The 19,046-nt window shown below is 55.3% G+C and overlaps 1 protein-coding gene and 1 long non-coding RNA gene across 2 annotated transcripts; one reads left to right on the top strand and one right to left on the bottom strand.

Moving 5' to 3' along the window:
• Window positions 1-10,892: 10,892 nt before the first annotated feature.
• Window positions 10,893-14,175, bottom strand: LOC137464853 (uncharacterized). Its single transcript, XM_068176409.1, is given in 8 exon segments — window positions 10,893-11,356; window positions 11,443-11,586; window positions 11,777-11,980; window positions 12,024-12,074; window positions 13,019-13,077; window positions 13,157-13,274; window positions 13,385-13,887; window positions 13,889-14,175. Coding segments are annotated over 8 exon segments (1,698 nt in total). The 3' UTR covers window positions 10,893-11,024.
• A 1,322-nt stretch (window positions 14,176-15,497) lies between these two features.
• LOC137465000 (uncharacterized) lies at window positions 15,498-16,347 on the top strand. The gene is made up of 2 exons (XR_010994524.1): window positions 15,498-15,527; window positions 16,003-16,347. It is a non-coding gene; the product is annotated as an uncharacterized lncRNA (long non-coding RNA).
• Window positions 16,348-19,046: the final 2,699 nt, after the last annotated feature.

The raw sequence follows: 19,046 nt of genomic DNA, 5'->3' as shown, positions 1-19,046 counted from the left end.
GCCCAGGGAAGCCTGGAGGAACACACCAGCTCTGCTAGACTCTGCTTTTCTGGGCTGCTGGTGTTGCTCAGAGCTTCCTCTCCTTTTAATTAAACCTGCAACTGCATTTTTCATCTCAAGGACAGGCCACGCATCTGACCGCACTGCCCAGGAGAGAGCTTGGCCAAGCAGCACTGGAGGGGATCCAGGCATTCTCTGCCAACCCAGCTTGTCCCTGGGGCCCATGGGCTGCCTGCTGAGAGCTGGGAATCCCCATTCTCTCTTCATATCCCAGTCCCAGGGTGGGCAGAAACCCATTCCACTGCCCAGGAGGTTGGCACAGCTCGGGGCACAGCTCTGTGCATTGCAAGTGCAGAATACACAGTACTGCAGGACAGAAAGGGTTTTTGCTCACTGCTCCAGGCACCAAGCATGGAGAAGGAGGTCTCTCCTGTGGGACAACCAGCACAGGGTGTGTGTGTCTCTCCCACCAATCCTGTCTGGGAGCATGCTGGGACACACCATGGGAAACTCCAGTTCTCCTCAGTCACCTCTCCCTTGTTGCAAGGTCAGGAGCACCAGTGTGTCCATCCCTATGGGTCTAGTGAGCTTTTCTCTCACGGTTCCCCATAGCCTCCAGCCCCTGCCCCATGAGGATGCACTTGGGGTGAAGGCTGGACTCTCCCACCTTCCCCTCCTGCTCAGAGAATTGGGGTCTCTGTGACTCCCACCCTCCCAGTGTAAACAGCTTTCCCGTTGTTCCATCCCTGCCTCTACCAGGCACAGCAACCACATAACCATGGCAACAGTATCCCTATAACAGCCAGGTACATCTGACATCCCCATGGCAACCAACTCCCAGAACAGGCGATGAAGAGCTTTGCTTCCTCAATGCTGGAGAAGGATGGGGCAGATTCGAGCCATATCAGGTCAGGCGGTGGCAGGGACCTGGAGACAGAGACATCTGGGTAGAGTTTTTGACTCGTGTGTGGGGCAGCGTAAGTCTCTACAGCTTCTGTCCTGACAGGTAGGATGCAGTGGACACAGGGAATGCATAAGAAGGTGGCAGCCCCGGGAACAGTGTCATCCTGATTCCTGCATCCCAGCTCCATCCTGTCTGCTGGGCTGTCAGTGCCAGTGGGCCAGCGCTCCCTGCTCCAACACAAGTTTATTGGAAATGTGCATCCCAAACACTGGTATTGTGCTTCCTGCCACAACCTCCTCCCACACCAGTCCCCACTGAAGAGGTGCTCCGCCTGTTGCCCTCACTCTACCCTCCCCGGGGGCTGCCGGACTCTCCCACCACTGCCCGCCCAGTGACTGCTGTCCGAACTCATCACCCAGGAGCCCTGACGCAGTCTGTCGTTGCAGATGGCAATTGCATGCCATGCAACTTTAATGTGCCAGGCCTGAATTATTGAGCCCTGCAGCAGACTGCGTGCATGCAGGCAGCACCCGGCATCCCTCCTCCTCTCCCTGCCCATGTGTGTCTGACCAAGAAGCAGCGGGTGGGGGCTGGCGAGAGGTCCAAGGCTTTGGGGTCTCTCTGGGTGCACAAGGGTGCTGTGCCCCTTGCTGATCACCGTGTCTGGGAGGTGTGGGAGGAAGGGTGGCTGGTGGTGTCACCAGATTGGTCACCTGGGGGTTGATGAGTCCCCAGGCAGGTGTGTAGGGAGGGATGTGTAACCCTGCTGTTCCTGCCTCAGTATTTTCTCCCCGTATCCTCATGAAACCCCGGGTCTAGAGGCACAGATCCCCTGCAGCTGCCCTGGGAGTTCTCAGCCCTCCTGCTCACTGTGCTGCCAGACCCCAGGGAGGCAAAGCCTTTCCACCCCAGTCAATGTAAATCCCATGGTGGATACAGAGCTTGCTCCCTGGCCAAACATGGCTGTCACTGTGCTGCTCTGAGGATGATGAAGGGCTCAGAGAATGCCCTGGCTGCTCTCTTATTTTTGCAGCTTGCCTGAAGCACCCTGCAGCCACTCGATGATTTTCTCATCAGAGTAGCAAGGCTTGACTGCCCTCCTCACACAGAGCCATCCATCACCCACAGCTGGCACCACCATGCAGCTCTCAGGCACTGGACCTGCCTGCCCTGCTCGGTCCCTGGCTGTCCCTCAGCCCTGCAGGCAGTGCCTGTGTCATGGGCAGCCTGAGGGAGCAGCTCTGTGCATGCAAAGGGATCCTGTTTTCCCTGGGGGACCCATGCACAGCCTGCTTGCTCACCCCTCCTTCTACCCCATGCCCCAGCTCCGGGTCTCATCCTCCCTACTGCCATCCCCAGCCTTCAGGGGATGGGATCAGGGACCCCTCAAAGCTTCAGCCCCAGTCTGCTGTGTGCTGGGTGAGTAAGGACCAGGTGGGAGGCAGGCATTCACAAGTGGGAGATACAGCTACAGATGGAGAAAGCCCAGCTCCAGTGCCATGGGGCAACTCTCCAGGGCCCTGTTCCTGGGAAACACCCTGCCATGGGTACCTGTCCCATAGAACTGAGACAGAGCTGAGCATGACAAAGTCACCCCAGAGCAGAGACAAGGGGTTGTCAGGGGGACCCAGGGCACTGAGAACCAGCATTTCCCAGCAGCACATCATGTCACAACACCTGGAGAAGTGAGGAAACACATGGGTGGAAGGGCATGCCCAGTTTGGCATGAGGGTAGGGGGCCAGGGGCCAGGGGCCATGGAACTGAGGGACAAAAGGCTTGGCTGTACCCACAGGGACCAGAGCATTCAGGGGGAACGTGTCAAGGGATAAACAGCAGCTGCCATGGTCACATGGCTGGAAGGGAGCAGCAGACAGGAAAGGGGGACACTGAGACATGGGAAATCAGGAAAATGTGCTGGTGATGCAAAGCATCACGATTTTCAGCTGCTGTTAAATGAGTTTCTTGGGGAGGTTGGTGGAGAAACCTCCGGGGGGGGCTGGACTCAGGACTTTAACCCTGGCAATTTAGAAGAGGGTTGTTGAAGACCTGCTCTGTTGAGTGGAAAAACCACTTGAGTCGTGCTTAACTTCATCAAGGGAACTGCATAGAAATCAGGGAGCTTGCTAAGAGAAATTAATAGAGCAGCCAGGGGGGCAGACTGCCTGCAGACAGCATGAGACTGCTCAGATCCGAACACTGGAGACTTCCAGTAAATGAACACGTCCTTTAACAAGATTTGCAAGGCCAGCATGGCCAAGGAGTGGAGTGAATAAATGGGTGGGAAAGGTCATTCCTCAAGGAAGGGAGATGTGCCAGAATGAAGAGCACATGAAAGGGGGGGAAGGTTACATGAAAAACCAGAGCAAAACCACCCGCAAAGAGCCTTTGAGGAAGACCTTGGCAACAGTTTAAAATTGCAAATAATTTTGCACTGCTAAATTTGCTAAATTGTTGCCATAGCAATGAGAGTTTGGGGATGTCCAGGGGTGCATCAGAGTGCTGCAGCTTAGATTTACCCCTTTGGATGAATCTTGGGGTAGGATCTGTGAGTCCTGCAAGCTCTTCCTGTTAGGACAAAGAAGCCAAGTGCTTCTATCCCCGAAGCAGACATCTACAGCCCACAGAGGGGTGATGCTGAAGGAGCAGCCTTGGCACATCCTGGCTGGTGAGCAGAGGAAGGGCTGGGATTGCAAGGATAAAGTCTACGAGTACAAAATGCATCTGCACTTGCTGTCAACTGGTAGGAAATTAAGGCATTTGCTCTTGTGAGAAATCAGCCTTGCACCAACAGAAACCAAGCTGTTACACTAAATGCAATCCTGGATAAATTTATCTTAAGAAGCAAGCCTACCGAGGAAGATAAAATCATGTTAGCAGAGGCTGAGAACACTGTCCATAGGACAAAAAGGCACTGTTCCTTTTATGGCTTGCAGATTAAAGCTTTTGCCTTAAAAATAATTTTCCCCCACTCAAACACTACCACTAAAATTTCCCTTGAGTCCCAAGTGCTAAGCAATATGTTGTTATGTATGAACAGAGCTCTCAATGGAGCCCGCATTAAAGAAATCATATTGAAGCTTCCTGTTGGACTGAGAGAGGTGTGCCTACAATGAGAGGAATATTACAAATGATTGTTACTTTACATAAATATGCTTCATCACCTCCAAAGCTAAAACACAAGGCTCTGCATTTTGAAGAGGAATGTTTTTGGCTAAAATTAAATGGGTTTGGAACAAGTGCAATCCAGAGACTCCTGGCTCAGCAGGAAGGGAGGTAAATCCCTGAAGGCTCCATGTGCCAAGTTCTCCTGAGAAGCTTTGCCCCAGGGCTTGCCTGCAGTCAGCAAATCTCCTGCCAGCACAACTACAAATCCCAGATGAGACTATGAGGATTGTTGTTCTAATTAACTAATGAAGTCGTCTCCTGTTGGGAAGATGGATAATCTGAGCTGGAGGCTTCCTCCCTGTTGTGGGGGAGGACCTGGAGCAACACCCACCTCATCTCAAGGGACCTTATAAATGTTTGTACACCCCGAGGTTGTACTTGCTGCAGGGAGGTGCCAAGTGCTCCGAGGCACGGCATCTCCCTGAAGGCACCCTGCCTTCAACCTGCCTTCAAAAATCCATCTGACCCCCCATCCTCTGTCTGGCAGGTCCAAAGGCAGATTGGCTGCTCTCATCCCTGAGTTTTCACTTTGGTCTCATAAATTTCAGGCAAATCACAAGAGAAAAATTAACATTTGGGGAGGGTGAAGTCTGTGCAGGATCTCCCTGAGCTGCAGCCATGCACAGCACAGGAGGATCCACTTCAAAGCAAGGAGCCACTTCATTAAAAAAGAGAACTAGGGCTTTTGATACCAAGATAAACATCCTGATACACATCAAAGCAGCTTCCTCTCCTTGTCCTTAGACACCCTCTCCTGCTTCACTTAAGTTCTGGATTTTGAAATTATACCTCTGCCTAATCCATGCTGTGCTGCATCCCATCTGTATGGTTGTTCAGTGGGGGAGATTCTGAGCACTGTTTTGTGGCGTGTAAGACCATCAGGTCATGTCCATGAGCCTAAATACTCGGTCATTGCCTCCTGTTCCACATATGAAGAACTAAGAGCTGCTGGTGAAAGTGATTCTATTTCCATTGAAAAATGTCATGTTTTTAAAAGAAAGTGCAATAGAGAAGGGGCCAAAGGCCAGCTGGGTTGCCTGAGAGCCCAGTGGCATCCATCCCTCTGGACACCCTCCCTGAGTGGCTGCAGGCCCATCCTAGTGTCGTGGTTTGACATAGAAGTGAATTTTTTCAGGGAGTTGGGTCAAACCAATTAGTGGTCAGGTTTAGATATTGGCACCTAGAGTGACCACTGAAGGTATAGACACGCCCTGCCCAGTCATGCGCTGGGTGGGCAGGGGAAGCCATGCAGCCTGGTCAAGGTGAGCCAAGGGGGCTGAAGGACTGGAACTGAGCCAGCTCCTGCGGACGGAAGGGTGGAGAGAAATGGTGATGCCTTTGTCGTCCCCCACCCAGAGGGAAGAGACAGAGAGTCCGGATGGCACCTGTAACTTTGCCGGCGCGGAGGAGAAGGAGGCGGGGGAAGGTGCCCAGCCTTGGAGGAGAAGTTGGGGGTGGGGGGGGAGGTGCCCAGCCTTGGCCTTGGGAATTGGCTTCTGGGCAGAGATTTCAGCCATCCCTCTGGGGAGTCTGAACTTTTAACCCTTTCCTGGGAAATGAAGGCTTTGTAAAATATTACTCCTCTTCAATTTAAAGTAGAAGAGAGACAGTCTAAGATCTGAAATGCTGGAAGAGAAATTTTTGAGTGGGAGGAGATGATGGAGTGGCTTGTGGCTGGACTTTTCTTGTTAGCCATAGACTGAACCAAATTCTCCTGCAACAGAGACTGCATTTAGGGGGATGCGTTGGTGGGCCAAGAGACCTGTTTCAGTGATTACCAACAGAGAAGTAGAGAGAACAGAAGAAAGCTGAAAAAAGTGTGGAGAGTCCCTCTGTCTTCAGAGAAGAAGAAGAGAAGAAGAAGAGAAGAAGAAGAGAAGAAGAAGAGAAGAAGAAGAAGAAGAGAAGAAGAAGAGAAGAAGAAGAGAAGAAGAAGAGAAGAAGAAGAGAAGAAGATCTCTGTTCTTAGACCCTCAGCCCCAGAGGGAAATGGGGGGGGACTGTAGTCCCAAAATGAGAAACTGAACTGTTGTTTTTCTTTAGTCCTTGGCAAAGCATCCTTAAAAAAAAACCCTATGAGCAGTCTGTCAATGCATAGTGGTAAGAGCAGTGTGACATGGAAAAGAGAGTGTCACACTAGCAGATTTTCTCCGGCCAGTTGCCATGTGTGACATTTAGTGTCTGTGTTTTATAATAGTAGTACTTAATAAAGTTTTTTCTCTTCGTTATTAAGCTTAAGCCTACTCTATTCTGTTCCTGATCACATCTCATAGCAATTATTTAGGAAGGTGCATTTTCATAAAGGTGCTGGCATTGCACCAGTGTCAAACCATAACACCTTGGCAGCAGGTTGGACATCCAGTAGCCTGGGAGAGAGGACTGAGCTGTGAACATGGACCACTGGCACAGGGAGAGGCGTGAGGATGCAGGGGCAGTGTGTGCACAGGGTGCCGGTGGGAGTCACACCCACCATGCTAAACCTCTCCTCCAGTATTTGGAGATTATGAGAAGGATTTCACAAGGCTCAAGAGCCATGTCCTGTTCCTAATGCCAATACCTCATGCTTTTGCTGTGGCCAGGGGCTTTTGTCAGGATGGCCATTGGAGCTGGGCTGAAGGGTGAGCTGTGGCCAGGAGTTTTGTGTACCCCTCATCAGGTCACCCCAGGTCTTGGGGCACTCTTTGGGAAAGGAAAGAGAAGAGAAGTGGCTGATGCAGGGCTGACGCAGTGGGGAAGACACAGGACTGAACATTCAACTGTTAGCAGCCAACTACAGACACAGCCCAAATCTGCTCTCAGGGCAGTCATTTGGGTCACACTAGCTGTACTCCAGCTTTGTGAGAAGGGACTGGGCTCAAGTGGGCACAGAGCATCACCTCCAGCTTACAGTGTGCTGGCTGGGAGTGAGGTACCAGGGCAAAGAGCTTGCTGCCACTGGCAGGTAACTTTATTATTTCAATTCTTCTAGACATTAAACATAGGCTCTGGGCATGGGGCAGGCCATGCAGGAGGGAGAGGGTCAGGAGAGTGGTACAGCTTTGACTTGTTCCAGAATAGGTTAAAAACAAGGAAAAATCCTCCAGCCAAGCCTCCACTACCCCAGGAATCCATTCCAGCTGCCCTGGCAGTTAGCTGCTTTGTTTCAGCTGCTCTGTTGCAAACTGCTGTGTGTGATGGCGGCAGAAGGAGTTGTATGCCCAGGCTGGCCAGAGCAGCATCCTCAGGGGCCCATAGCCACTAAACAGCAACACTGAAATCCTGCTGAGACATGCTGGTGCTTTCACTTGTATTTCTAGCCTGGAGAAGATCTTGCATGCCCCAGAAGGCCACCCTTTTTTTTTTTTTTCCTGTGTTCTCCTGGCTGTCACTCCAGCCCTGCAAGTGCAGACCCATCGCATGTGCCTGGAGGGGGAGGGTCTCACCAGGCAGGGCTTTTGATGGAGACCCGCCGGAAAGGCGACGGCTGTGTCTACCTCAGACCCTTCCACATCTGCACGCCCTTGTGCCAGCCCGTTACGCTCGCTGGAACGGCCACCTGCACTGCATCCCAGGAGTCGGGGCTCGCTGGGAAGAGACTGGGGTCCAGCCCTGTCCCACCGCCCCTCTGGCACCGCCCTGAGCCCCAGACGGAGGGGAGCAGGGGGCACGGGAAGCCTGGCGCACGGGAAGCTTTGCGGGCAGAGGCTGGAGCACAGGGTGCCGTGCGAGCGCCACAGCCCTGCCCTGGCAGGACCCCCCACGCTGCCCAGCAGCCCCCTGCCCGCAGGAGGCGGGCAGTGAGGCACAGCCCGCAGGGGCGTGGCGGTGAGCCAGCCCCTTGCCACGGGGGCCACCGTGCGGGGGCGGTGACGGCCCAGCCCCTGCGGACCGGGCCGCGCTCCGGACCCTCCCTCAGGAGCCCGGGGTCTGCCCCGGCCCGGCCCGGCCCGGCCCCCTTCCGCACCGCCCCCTGCGATTGGGTGGTGTGCACAGGAAAACCCGCCCATCCTCTCCTTTCTGCGTTCCTATTGGCCGCTGAGCTGTCACTCCGGACAGACCACGCCCCGCAGGGGCAGGCCGGGAGCAGCGGCTCGGAGTCCGCGGTCCCTGCGCTCCCCCCGCGCCGCCGTGCATTCCCTTTGCGCCGCCGTGCATTCCCTTTGCGCCGCCGTGCATTCCCTTTGAGCCGCCGTGCATTCCCTTTGCGCCGCCGTGCATTCCCTTTGAGCCGCCGTGCATTCCCTTTGCGCCGCCGTGCATTCCCTTTGAGCCGCCGTGCATTCCCTTTGCGCCGCTGTGCAGCCCCGGCAGCCCTCACTGCACCCCCGGCACCTTCCAGTGCCACTCACTGCACCTCACTGCAACCCACTGCACCCCCTGCGCCGTTCACTGCCACCCCCTGCACCGCACTGTACCCCTCACTGCACCCCTCACTGCACCCCTCACTGTAACCCCCTGCACCCCTCACTGCACCCGTTGCACACCACTCCGTTGAAACCCCCGGTAACCACATTGTTATGTCCCACTGGTACCTCCGGCGCTATCCCATGCACCCCTGACCTGCAGCCCCCAGGACACCCCCCTCATCCCCCATGCCCCGTCCTTGCTGCAGCACCACTCTCCTCAGCAGCCAGCCCCCTCCTGCACCCCCATCTCAGAGCAGCTCTCACTGCCCTTCACCTCCTGAATGGAGAGGGGACAGCCCACCCTGCTGCCCCAGCACCCCAGAGCTGAAGGATTGGTGCTGTGGTGGCCCAGGGCTGGAAGGAGTAGGTGTAGACTCAAGCAAGGAGCATGGCAGAATGGCCAGGAGCAAGCCGGAGTGTTGGGAAGTGTGGTGGGATGACGGGGATCACAGCAGGCTGACTGGGAGCACGACAGGGCAATCAGTGGAATGATGGGGAACACAGCAAGGTCAGTGTGGAGCATGGACAACCACAGCCCAGCCATTGCAACTTCACCAGCGCAAGACCAAGGCTCAGGGAGATCCCACCTTTCTCTTCTCTGTGCCTGCCCTCATAGGTCCCAGGAAGAAAAATCTGGGGCAGAAATGTTTGCAGGCAGTGGCCCCATCGCTGTGAGGCTTGGGGCCAGAACTGCTGGCCAGCTACTCCTGCTTGGGAGCACAGAGGATGTTTTGTATGCAGTGGTGGGAGCATCATGACCACCAGGGCTGGCCCTGCTCCCAGCAGCCCCCACAGACCCCAGCTCCCTGCCCACTGCATCACGAGGCCTGTGTGCCTCTGTGGCATGCCTTTCTCTCCCACCCAGGGTGCACAGCTGGTATGGGATGAGGGACAGTGCCAGGGGGGTCAGGGGCCTTTCCAGCACTACCTGCCCATGTTTCTCCCCTGCTAGATGATGTCTGGGCTGTGACGTTGTTGTTCACTGCTGCTGTGACACCTGCTGTCCCCCTGCCACTTTGCTGTTGGGCCCTGTGACTGTGCCCCTGGTCCCTCTTCACAGCTTGGCCACATGTGGGGTGCTCCAGCCAGCTGGTGTGTGCACCTGGAAGATGTGGGGTGCCCTGGCAAACTCTGGGAAGATGGTGGGGCAGGCAACAGACCAGGGTGTGCAGTGGAAAGGGCAGGAGTTCAGGGACATCTAGTTGGGGATCTACAGGGACATGTACTGCAACCTCACCCTGAAGGTCATGCATGGCATCCAGGCAGTGGATTCATCATCCACACGTCCTCAAGACGGGATGACAACTGCTTCAACATGGACTGCTTGCCCATCTTCCTGGCTGGGCTTGATCTGGCATGGACTGGCCTCTACATGGTCTTCCTGCGCTTCTGGGAGTAGTGGCAGGCCACCTGGCAGCCCTCCAGCAGGTGGCATCTGGCTTGGCAGGACTATTTTCCTGATGTCTACACGATGTATACTTCCACTCCCTGGATGAGGCAAAGAGATTCTGGAGGCAGACAGCACATTGCCCCATCCCCATGGAGGATGTGCACAAACTGGTGAAGGTGGTGGGGTCCAGGTGAGAGTCACAGGTCCATTCTCTAGGCACATGCCATGGTGTGTCTGCAGCTAATGTTACCTGATGATAATCTATGTACTGAAAGCAGGAGGATCCCTCCTGGAGCAAGAGGGCCTCACCAGTGCACGTGGCAAGCCCACAGTACTGGGTGTGGAAGTCCCAGTTTGTCCCCTGGAAGAAGCCTGCCAAGGACCGGGACGCTAAGGGACTGTGGCTGCTGCACACGCTGCTTCCCCAGCACACCATCATCCACCCTAGTCTCTTCCCTTGGAGAAAGATGCAGCCTGGGCTTCCTGGCCTCCACTCCTGGCAGTGGCCCTGCTCTGCTCCTCAGCCCAGCAGCACATCTCCCAAGAGGGTGTGATGACCACCCCAGGCGCTGCTGTAAAGGGTAGGAAAAGTACATCTGCCCCTTGCTGTTGGGAGTTTCTCTAAGTCTGTAAATAGCTGAGTTCCTGTGGATATTCTCAGTTCAGTCAGAGAGAAAAAGATAAGGTTTTTTAACCAGGCGAGAGCCTGGGAGACAGTTGGGAAAGAATGTAAATAATTCTCTAATCTATCTTGTTGTTCACATTGTTTATAGATATGTTCTGCCACCGTGCATGATTCACTGCACACCAATGGTGTGAGTGTTTTTACTCTAAGAGCAATGAAACTAGTCTGCACGATGTTCTCTGTAAATAGAGCGGTGCATTTGAAATAAATCAGAGTTCATTCTCTTTGCCTTTGATTTAGAGTCGTTCTCGTTACTATCCTGCTCTACAGTGACAAGTTCCCCTCATGCTCATCTCGAAAGTGAGAAGGGGATCATTCCCCAGAGAGGAGGAAAGAATTGGTCAGTCGACATCACTTCTATTGAAAAACTATTTTTAATTTTATTGAAATGTCTCTCTAGTATAAACTTTCAAAATATCTGGAACCTCTGATACAAAGATTTGTGCCAAACTCTGTAGCAAAGCTCTTGCCCCTGGGGCCAGTGATGGTGGCACTCAGCGTGTAATGAACGTGGCATCAGGGAACAGCTGAGGATCCTCTTTGTGGTCCAGGGAAGTGTAGGGAGCACCAGGGGAGCAGACCACTCTGGAGCCACCCTCAGAAAGGGGCACATGGGGGACACAGGGGCCAGTGGGGTCAGGATGAGGCTGGAGCAGGAGTTGGTTCAGGGTCTTGCCCACCTGCGCGATGCTACGGGAGAGGAGGTGGAGGTGGGAGATAGTGTTGCTGGCCAGGCTCTCCAGTAGTGCCTGCTGCTGCCGTGATGTCTGAAGGATCTGCACCAGCAGTTGCTGCACGTTCTGGAGCAAGCCTGCCACGCCAGACCCTGCAGTGAGAGAGGGGTCAGTGGCACCTCACCATGGCTCCGAGAGCTCCCTGTGAGGCTGCTGGGAAGCTGCAGGGAGCACCCACCATGCAGGCTTGTGTCTGATGCGTCTTCACTTGCTGCTGGCTGCTCACTCATGGCTGCTTTCCTGTGGGAGCCTGTGGCTGCAGCAGCCTGTGGCAGCCCTCCGTTTCCTCTTCCCATCCCCAAGGACGTCTCACCAGGAAAATCTGTCACAAAAGCTTGGCATGGAGTAAACAGCAAGAGTGATGGAGACACCCAAGCCCCAAATTTAGTCTGACTACGACAAAGAGCCCTGGGAGGGCAATGCCTCTGGGAGCCTGTGCCTTTCTCACTGGCAGGACAGGATGGAGCTGTGCCCTGGAGCACAAGGACTCACACAAAGCTGCAGACACTTACTGGCCTTTTTCTCAGCTTTTTCCTGCTTCGTGGGAGTGTGACAGCCTGGAAGGAGAGCAGACACAGCCTGTGAGCTGCAGCCAACTCTTGCCTCAGGGCACACAAGCATGGTAGCCAGGATATGGTACTCACCCAGGAAGGAGAAGGCAGAGAAGCAGCATCTGGCATCTGCAAAGAGAACCATATCAGACCCTGCTTGTGGGGCTGAGGGGGTTTACTGGGCTGAGCAGGGCAAGGAAAGTCTTACATGGCTTGTCAGGGGTTATGGATGACACTCCAGCAATGTGCTCCTCACCAGCTGCTGGGAGAAAACAGAGAGGAGAGATATGCCTTCTGAAGGGACCTGCTGGTGGATCACCATCAGCCTGGGGTCTGCCCGGCTTACCCCGGCCAGCCCCTCAGACTGACATGCCCTAGCCACAGCTCCAGAGTGCCCTGCAGGGCCCCAAAGCACTTCAGAGCTAGGTACAAAACCAGGAGTCACTGACCCACCACTGCAATGCAGCCACCTCTAGGCTGGAAGGCAGCAGTGGCGGAGCAGTGCACAGCAATGCTACACAACAGACTAGGACTGGAAGAGAAGGAGAATCCCACATCCACTTGAAACAGCGGGGGGAATTTGGGGAGACAGAAGGTGGTTACCCAGTGTGGGAAGATGGCTGGGGCATCCACGCAAACCAGACTCTGGGATGTATCCTGCATCACCTCAGTGCCAAATCCCCAGGAGTGTGAGCAGTGAGGGGTGTGCAGGTTACTCATGTGGGTGGGCTAAAGGGCAGGGGAACTGCAGGCAGCTCTGGCCCTCACACACAGCCCAAACTCATCTGAAGCTTTATGGTATTACTGGGCAAGTGAGGAGCCAGGAACTGCTGAAGGGAAGGGAGTCACATGCCCTGCAATGCCACCAGCCACAAGAACCCTGCGCTGTATCAGGGCCACTGCCCCTTCCAGATATCTCGCCTCATGATCTGCCATAGGGCAGCCAGCAGCCTTGCCATTTCCTCAGGCTGGGACTCCCTACTGGGCTATCCCAGCCATCCCTATCCCCATATGCTCTGGGGCTGGTCTGAAGCCAAAGCCAGCAGCGACAAGTCCCAACACACCAATCATTGACCATCCCCGCTGAGGGACATGTGATGGATCCCCTGATCCTCTTAGCCTCCCGCTCCTATCACGCTGGCATGGGCTTGGGCTGGAGCCCTGGCCATGCAGCTCAGTGCAGCAGGGCAGCTCAGTACTTACAACTCTCCTGCTTGTCCTCCACGGGTGACAGCAGTGTGCTGGGGGTGTCCTCACCAGTGCTGTGCTCTGCAGAAGGAGGTGAAGGGGTGCAGAAAAGAGCTTCAGTAACTGGGGGAAGAGGGGTGTCCGCCACCTCACAGCCAGGACAAACCCCACTCCAGCTGCCTGAGCTCATGGCTACCTGGTGGCTCTAGTGAGGATGGAGAGTATGTGGCAAGGGCTGACCTGCGCCTTCTGGAAGGCAGCTTCACCATGTCTAGGGGAAGAGAAATACCATCAACTGACTGTCCACGCAGCACCGGTGCTCCACCAGCACCCCACGTCCAGCCACCCTGCTCAGCCCACAAGCCCGTCGCCGACACCCACGTGTCATCCTCCGTTCGCCAAAGACGGGCCGCCCAGCCGCCTTCCAGATGCTCTTCATGGTTCGGTAGTACGGCGGCAGCCGGCTCGAGTGGTATCCTGTGCTCCGGAGCTTCTCCCGCTCCGAGTGGAAAGTCTGCTTGAGCGCCTTCCACTTGGAGCGGCACTGGGCCACGCTGCGCTTGTAGCCGGCCGCCGACAGACACTCGGAAATCTCCTGCCAAACCGCCTCGTTGGGTCGCGACGTGGAGGCCATGAGCAGCGCGGTCTCGCCCGAGTCCTGCACCAGCGACAGGAGGCTGATGACCTCCTCGTCCGTCCAGACTCGCCCGCGGGGCATGCTGCCGGTCCGAGGCGGGGCTGCCCGGGATCGCTCGGGTCCGGGCCGGCGGCGGGGCTCGGCCGTGCGCTCCCGAGGGCGCACCGGGAGGCGCCCCGGGAACCGCGCCGGGCAGCGCCGCGCCGCCGGTCGCACCGGGAGCCGCACCTGCGGAGCCGACCGCCCTTGCGCCGCGCCGGGAGCTGCCGGGAGGGGCCGGGGGCAGCATCGAGCATGTGCAGCCCCGGGAGGAGCCGCTGGGAAACGTAGTCCTGGACGAGATAGCCTCCTGCAGCGAAAGCCGCCTGCTCGCAGCGGGGTCGTTGTCTGCCCGCAGGCTCCCGGGGGTTCGGGGGACTCTGCCGCTCCCCCATACGAGGGCACGGCAGGGGTGGCCATCACGGCAGCCCTGGAGGCTGGGAAGGAGCACCCCAGCTCCCCACTTTCCAGGGCTGAGGTGCAGCTGTAGCCCCATGCAAAAAAAAGAGGCTTGTAAGCAAACACCCCGTGGCCATGCTCCTTGGAGAGAGGGGCAAGGGAATGTGTCCTGTTCCCCAGGAATACCCAGTCTTCCCTTGCAGTCCCTAGGGCAGATCAGACTGAGAGAGCCACGCTTGTTCACCCTGGAGAAGAGAAGGTTCTGGGGAGACGTTAAGCAGCTTTCCAGTACCAGAAGGACTAAAGAGAGATGGAGGGGGACTTTTTGCAAGGGTGTGTAGTGATAGAAGGAGGAATGGCTTCAGACTGTCAGAGGTCAGGTTTAGCTGTGATATTCATCACAGAATCACAGAATTTCCTCGGTTGGAAGGGACCCACTGGGATCATCAAAGTCCAGCTCCTTGCACAGGACACCCCCAACAATCCCCCCGTGTGCCTGAGAACATTGTCCAAATACTTCCTGAACTCTGTCAGGCTTGGTGCTGTGATCACTTCTCTGGGAAGCCTATTCCAGTGCCCAACCACCCTCTGGGTGAGAAACCTTTCCCTAATATTTAACCTAAATCTTTCCTGACACCATCCCTCAGGTCCTGTCACTTGTCAAAAGAGAGAAGAGATCCTTGAGAAGAGTGTCTGCCCCTCTGCATCCTCTTGTAGACTGTGAGGAGGTCTCCCAACAGTCTCGTTTTCTCCAGGCTTGAGCAAGCAAAGTGACTTCAGCTGCTTCCCATATGACATTTCCTGTTTTAGGAAGAAATGATTGTGAAGGTGGTGAGGCACTGGCACAGGTTGTCCAGGGAATCTGTTGATGCCTCATCCCTGGAAGTGTTCAAAGCAGGTTGGATGGGGCTCTGAGCAGCGTGGTCTAGTGGAGGGTGTCCCTGTTCTTGGCAGGGGGCTTGGAACGAGATGACCTTTAAGGTCCTTTGCAACTCCATGACGTGGCTGCCTAGCCCAGCCCTGGCTGCATGTTTGAGCCAGCAGCCATTCCCACTGCTTGCCGACCCAAAGCCAGGAGTGTGCGGTTCCCTCCTGCTGGGATGCTGGGATGCTGCCCTCAACAGGACTACCCCTTGCCCCAAGTGTCTGGCAGTCCCAAAAGCCCCCGGGTTTTGTGCCAGGTGGTGCCTCTGGGGACCCCACCAGGAAGTGATACTTTCCATTTTGCATCACAGCTGTCTGAGAAGCAGGGCTGGGAAAGGGTTGTCGCTGCCCCTGAGGGCTGCAGAGCAGGAGACCAAGGAAGGGATGGAAGAGGGTGTCATGTATGCTGACCTGCGCTTTCCTCCCACATCAGGTAATGGCTCCCCAACTCTCTCAGTGGGTTCCCTACCCTCCTGCAGCCCCTTGCCTTCCCCAGAAGTGGCTGGATGGCACCACACTGGAAGGGTGAGGCTATCAGCTTGTTCTCAGCTAGGTGTGCTGAAGGTCCATCATCAGGGCTCGGGGTGGTGACAGGCATGCAGGGATGTGATCCATATTTTGGCTGCCTTTTTTCTTCCCAGGACTGCATTGGGGCATTTTAGGGAAGGGGCATTTTTAGCAGGGTGCACCTGACCCTGGTGCCCACACTCTGCCTGGGTGAGGGACTGCAGGAGATCCCGCAAAAGCGGGGTCCCAGTTTGGTCAGTGCTGAGCCCTGCTAGGATTGACCTGGGGGTACGTCATGAGTGATGGGGCTGGGGCATTAGGGCATGTGGCCTAATTGGGAGGAGGCGGGAAGGAGACTGTTATCCATGGGGAGGGTGAACTTTGCCCCCACAGCATGTCTGTGCAGTGTCTGGTCCCCAGCTGCTGGAGCTGCTGATGGGACAGCCTCAGTTCTTCCTGCCCATCCCATCTCAGCCCAGTCTCTCCCTTGCAGGATCTTCCTAGTCCAGTGCTACACCAAGTCTTTCCAGGCTTGTGGCAGGGTGTCAGGCTTGGGACTTTTAGGTGGTGCATGCACAGAAGCCCTCACATGGGTCTGCAAGCAGAGTGCAGCCACCATGCAGTGGCTCCAGTCCTTGCCTCCTGCCTTCCTCTGGGGAAACACCACCTACAGCTGTGTGAGGCCCTGATGGCCATGGTGACTCCCAGCCTGTGCCACCACCCTGTTCCCTGCCTGACTCCAGTGCATGGGCATTCCCAGGCTCCGCTGCCTCCTGGCCCAGACCGCTTTACCCTCCAGAACTCTGCACTTTGCCAATAAATTCTGCCAATAACTGCAGCTGGCTTTGGGGTGTGGGGGTGATAGGATGGAGGTGCATCCTCCAGCTCTCAGACTCGGTTGCATCACTCACAAGTGGGAAATTGCATCCTGTGGCCAGGAGCCAGCATTGAGCCAGCAGAAATCCAAGCATGCCCATGGTGCCATGGCAGCATTCAGCAGCAGCTCCAGTGCAGGCTGACACAGATCCCATGAAAGCTCTGGGCTTTCTGATCGTCGTGGTTGCCTGGGGCTTTTGTGTGGTAAGCACATTTCTCTCTCAGGATTTTTATAAAGGTGCACAGAGAGAAGTCAAAGAGAAAACAATTTCTATTTCTGCTCCTTGTTTTTCTCTTGTGGAATGTGTTTGGAGAATTGTTTACCTAGAGCGAATGCGTGGTTGGAACACGGTGGATTGTTTGGGCCTGATGGCCAGTCAGATCCACCTGTGTTTGGACTCTGGAGAACAGGGTCACGAGTTGTGAGGGAGTTAGATATGATAGTTAGAAAGAGTAGCTCTCCAGTAGTTTTTAGTATCCTCTTTAATATAGTATATTAATGTATCATAGCATAATTTATAATAAAGAAATCATTCAACCTTCTGAAATAAGTCAGACATCATCATTCTTCCCATTGGGTTTGCCGACATCTACAACACTTTTGCTTCTTGGGGCATGCTGCTGAGAGGTGACCCTTTACCTCTGCAGTCCCATGGAAGACTTGCTGGGCAGCAGCTTGTTTGCTGGTGCCTGCCCAGTCTGAGGAGGTTCCAGCAAACACCCTTACTTTGTTTTGAGGCTGGGTGATGTATGAGAGCCTAAAAGTCCTGCTAGGGCTTGATTTGGAGTTGTTTAGTTCCAGAGGCTGTTCTGGTTTCGGTATAGACCACTGGGTTGTTCCAGCAACCTGCTGCTCTGGCACAGACCTCTCTGGGACTCCTTCCCAGCACATGCAAAAGACCAAGCCCATACAGCCAGTGCACCCTGTCAGCCTGAGCAGGACTGGGAGGTGGAAGGTGATGCATGGGGAAAGGTTGCCCTGCTGTGGCCTGTACTCATGGGTTTGGGCTCCTCACAACCTGGGGACCTGAACGCAGAGGATACTGAGCAGGAGGGAGCTCATTCACCCCCCACCCCTTAAAAATGAGAGCATATGCAGGAAAAAAACCTACTTTTTGCAAATAAAGCAACTACTTCTGCTTTTCTGCATAGGAAGATGTGTCTCCATGCAGTATGGTCTTAGCCACACTCTGACACCTGACCACAATGGAGAAAGACAGGACTGGGTTCCTGCACTGCTGCTGCTGTGCTGCCTGCATGGCCCAGAGTGGGGTCTACATTGACCTTCAGTTTGCTGAGGCCTCTGCTCGCTGCCCTCACGTGCCCTGCAGACCCCAGTGATGATGACATTCACTACAAGAACCTGCTGCTGGGGCTGGTGCTGACAGCGGCCAGCCTGGGTGAGAACCCAGCTGCATTCACTGCCACAGAGATGCCCCAGCACAGGGTGAGCACTGGGTGATGGCAGTGGGACCATGGGGGTTGACCACGGGCACTCATCTTGTCGCAGGTTTCCCATGGAAGAGTCTCAGATGTCTTGTTCCACAAAACCATTTATTCACAGCACAGTAACACAGAAACATCTTGAGATGGTTCCTCTGAGGAGGGATGCCCAACAAAGGAACACGTGGGCTTTTATTCCCTCAGTGTCTGCTTGTGCTCAAGTCTTGCTCCTCCTCCTCTCTTGTCCATCCACCTTGCTTTCATCACCTCTCTCCTTCATTATCCAAAAGGTCAGCAATTCCTATCTCCTGCTGTGTCTACCAGTGCCCATGTATCTGTCTGGCACCACTCATCTTCCTGCCCTTTGCTATCCCAAAGGTTGGCAGTTCACAGCCTCTTGCCTCAGGCTCCCACCCTGAGCTCAATTTGCTTTTCCATCTGCATCTCTAGCTGCACTGTGCAAGCCCAGCTGCCTGGAGCAGAGGTATTCCTCAACAAGGGGACATCTGCACCAGCCTTCCAGCTCACCTCTGCTGCCTTCCACTGGGGGTGGTTTTGTGAAGGTAGGTAAGATGGTTTTCCTGGCTGCCCTTGCCTCTGCCACTATTTGCTGCTGGCTCCTGTCTTGCCCTTTCTTATCCCTCCATCACCTGTCTGGAGCTGAGCTTTGTTGTCCTGCCTTGATACCAGGAAGAAGATGTAGCACACCTCCTTGGTTTGCAGCCATCCAGTACGGATGGGGAAAGCCAGGCAGGATTTACCAAGGGCAGGCGATGCCTGTCTGACCTGCCTGCTGCTGTGGGAACAACGGCCTGTGGATAAGGGGAGAGCAATGGGAGAACCTTTGAGGTCTGGGTCATGGTTTTCCATGGTCTCCTCACTGGCAAAGTGGGGATATATGAGGTCAGGAGAAGAGGAAAAGGGTGTGGTTGGAAAACCTGAATGGTGTGAGGCCTGCAGTGGGTGTCAGTAACACCCTTGTTCCCCCGGCTGAAGGGTTGATCCTGGGGTTTGCGCTCCTTGGAGCCTTCATCAGTGCACTGGATGAGGGGTAGGGGGTGGCCTCAGGCAGCTGGGGGCAATACCAAGCCAGTTTACACATAACAGGACCGGGGTACCGAGAGGGCAGGACTGGAGTACAGAGAGGCCTGGAGAAATGGCTTGATGGGAGCCTGCTGATACTGCTGATACTGGAGTGGGTAAAAGTGCAAATCCTGC

The sequence above is a fragment of the Anomalospiza imberbis genome, chromosome Z (genome assembly GCF_031753505.1).
Source record: "Anomalospiza imberbis isolate Cuckoo-Finch-1a 21T00152 chromosome Z, ASM3175350v1, whole genome shotgun sequence".
In the NCBI taxonomy this organism is placed as follows: Eukaryota; Metazoa; Chordata; class Aves; order Passeriformes; family Viduidae; genus Anomalospiza; species Anomalospiza imberbis.
The sequence above is the reverse complement of the archived record's forward strand: the minus strand, read 5'-3'. Positions and strand labels throughout refer to the sequence as shown.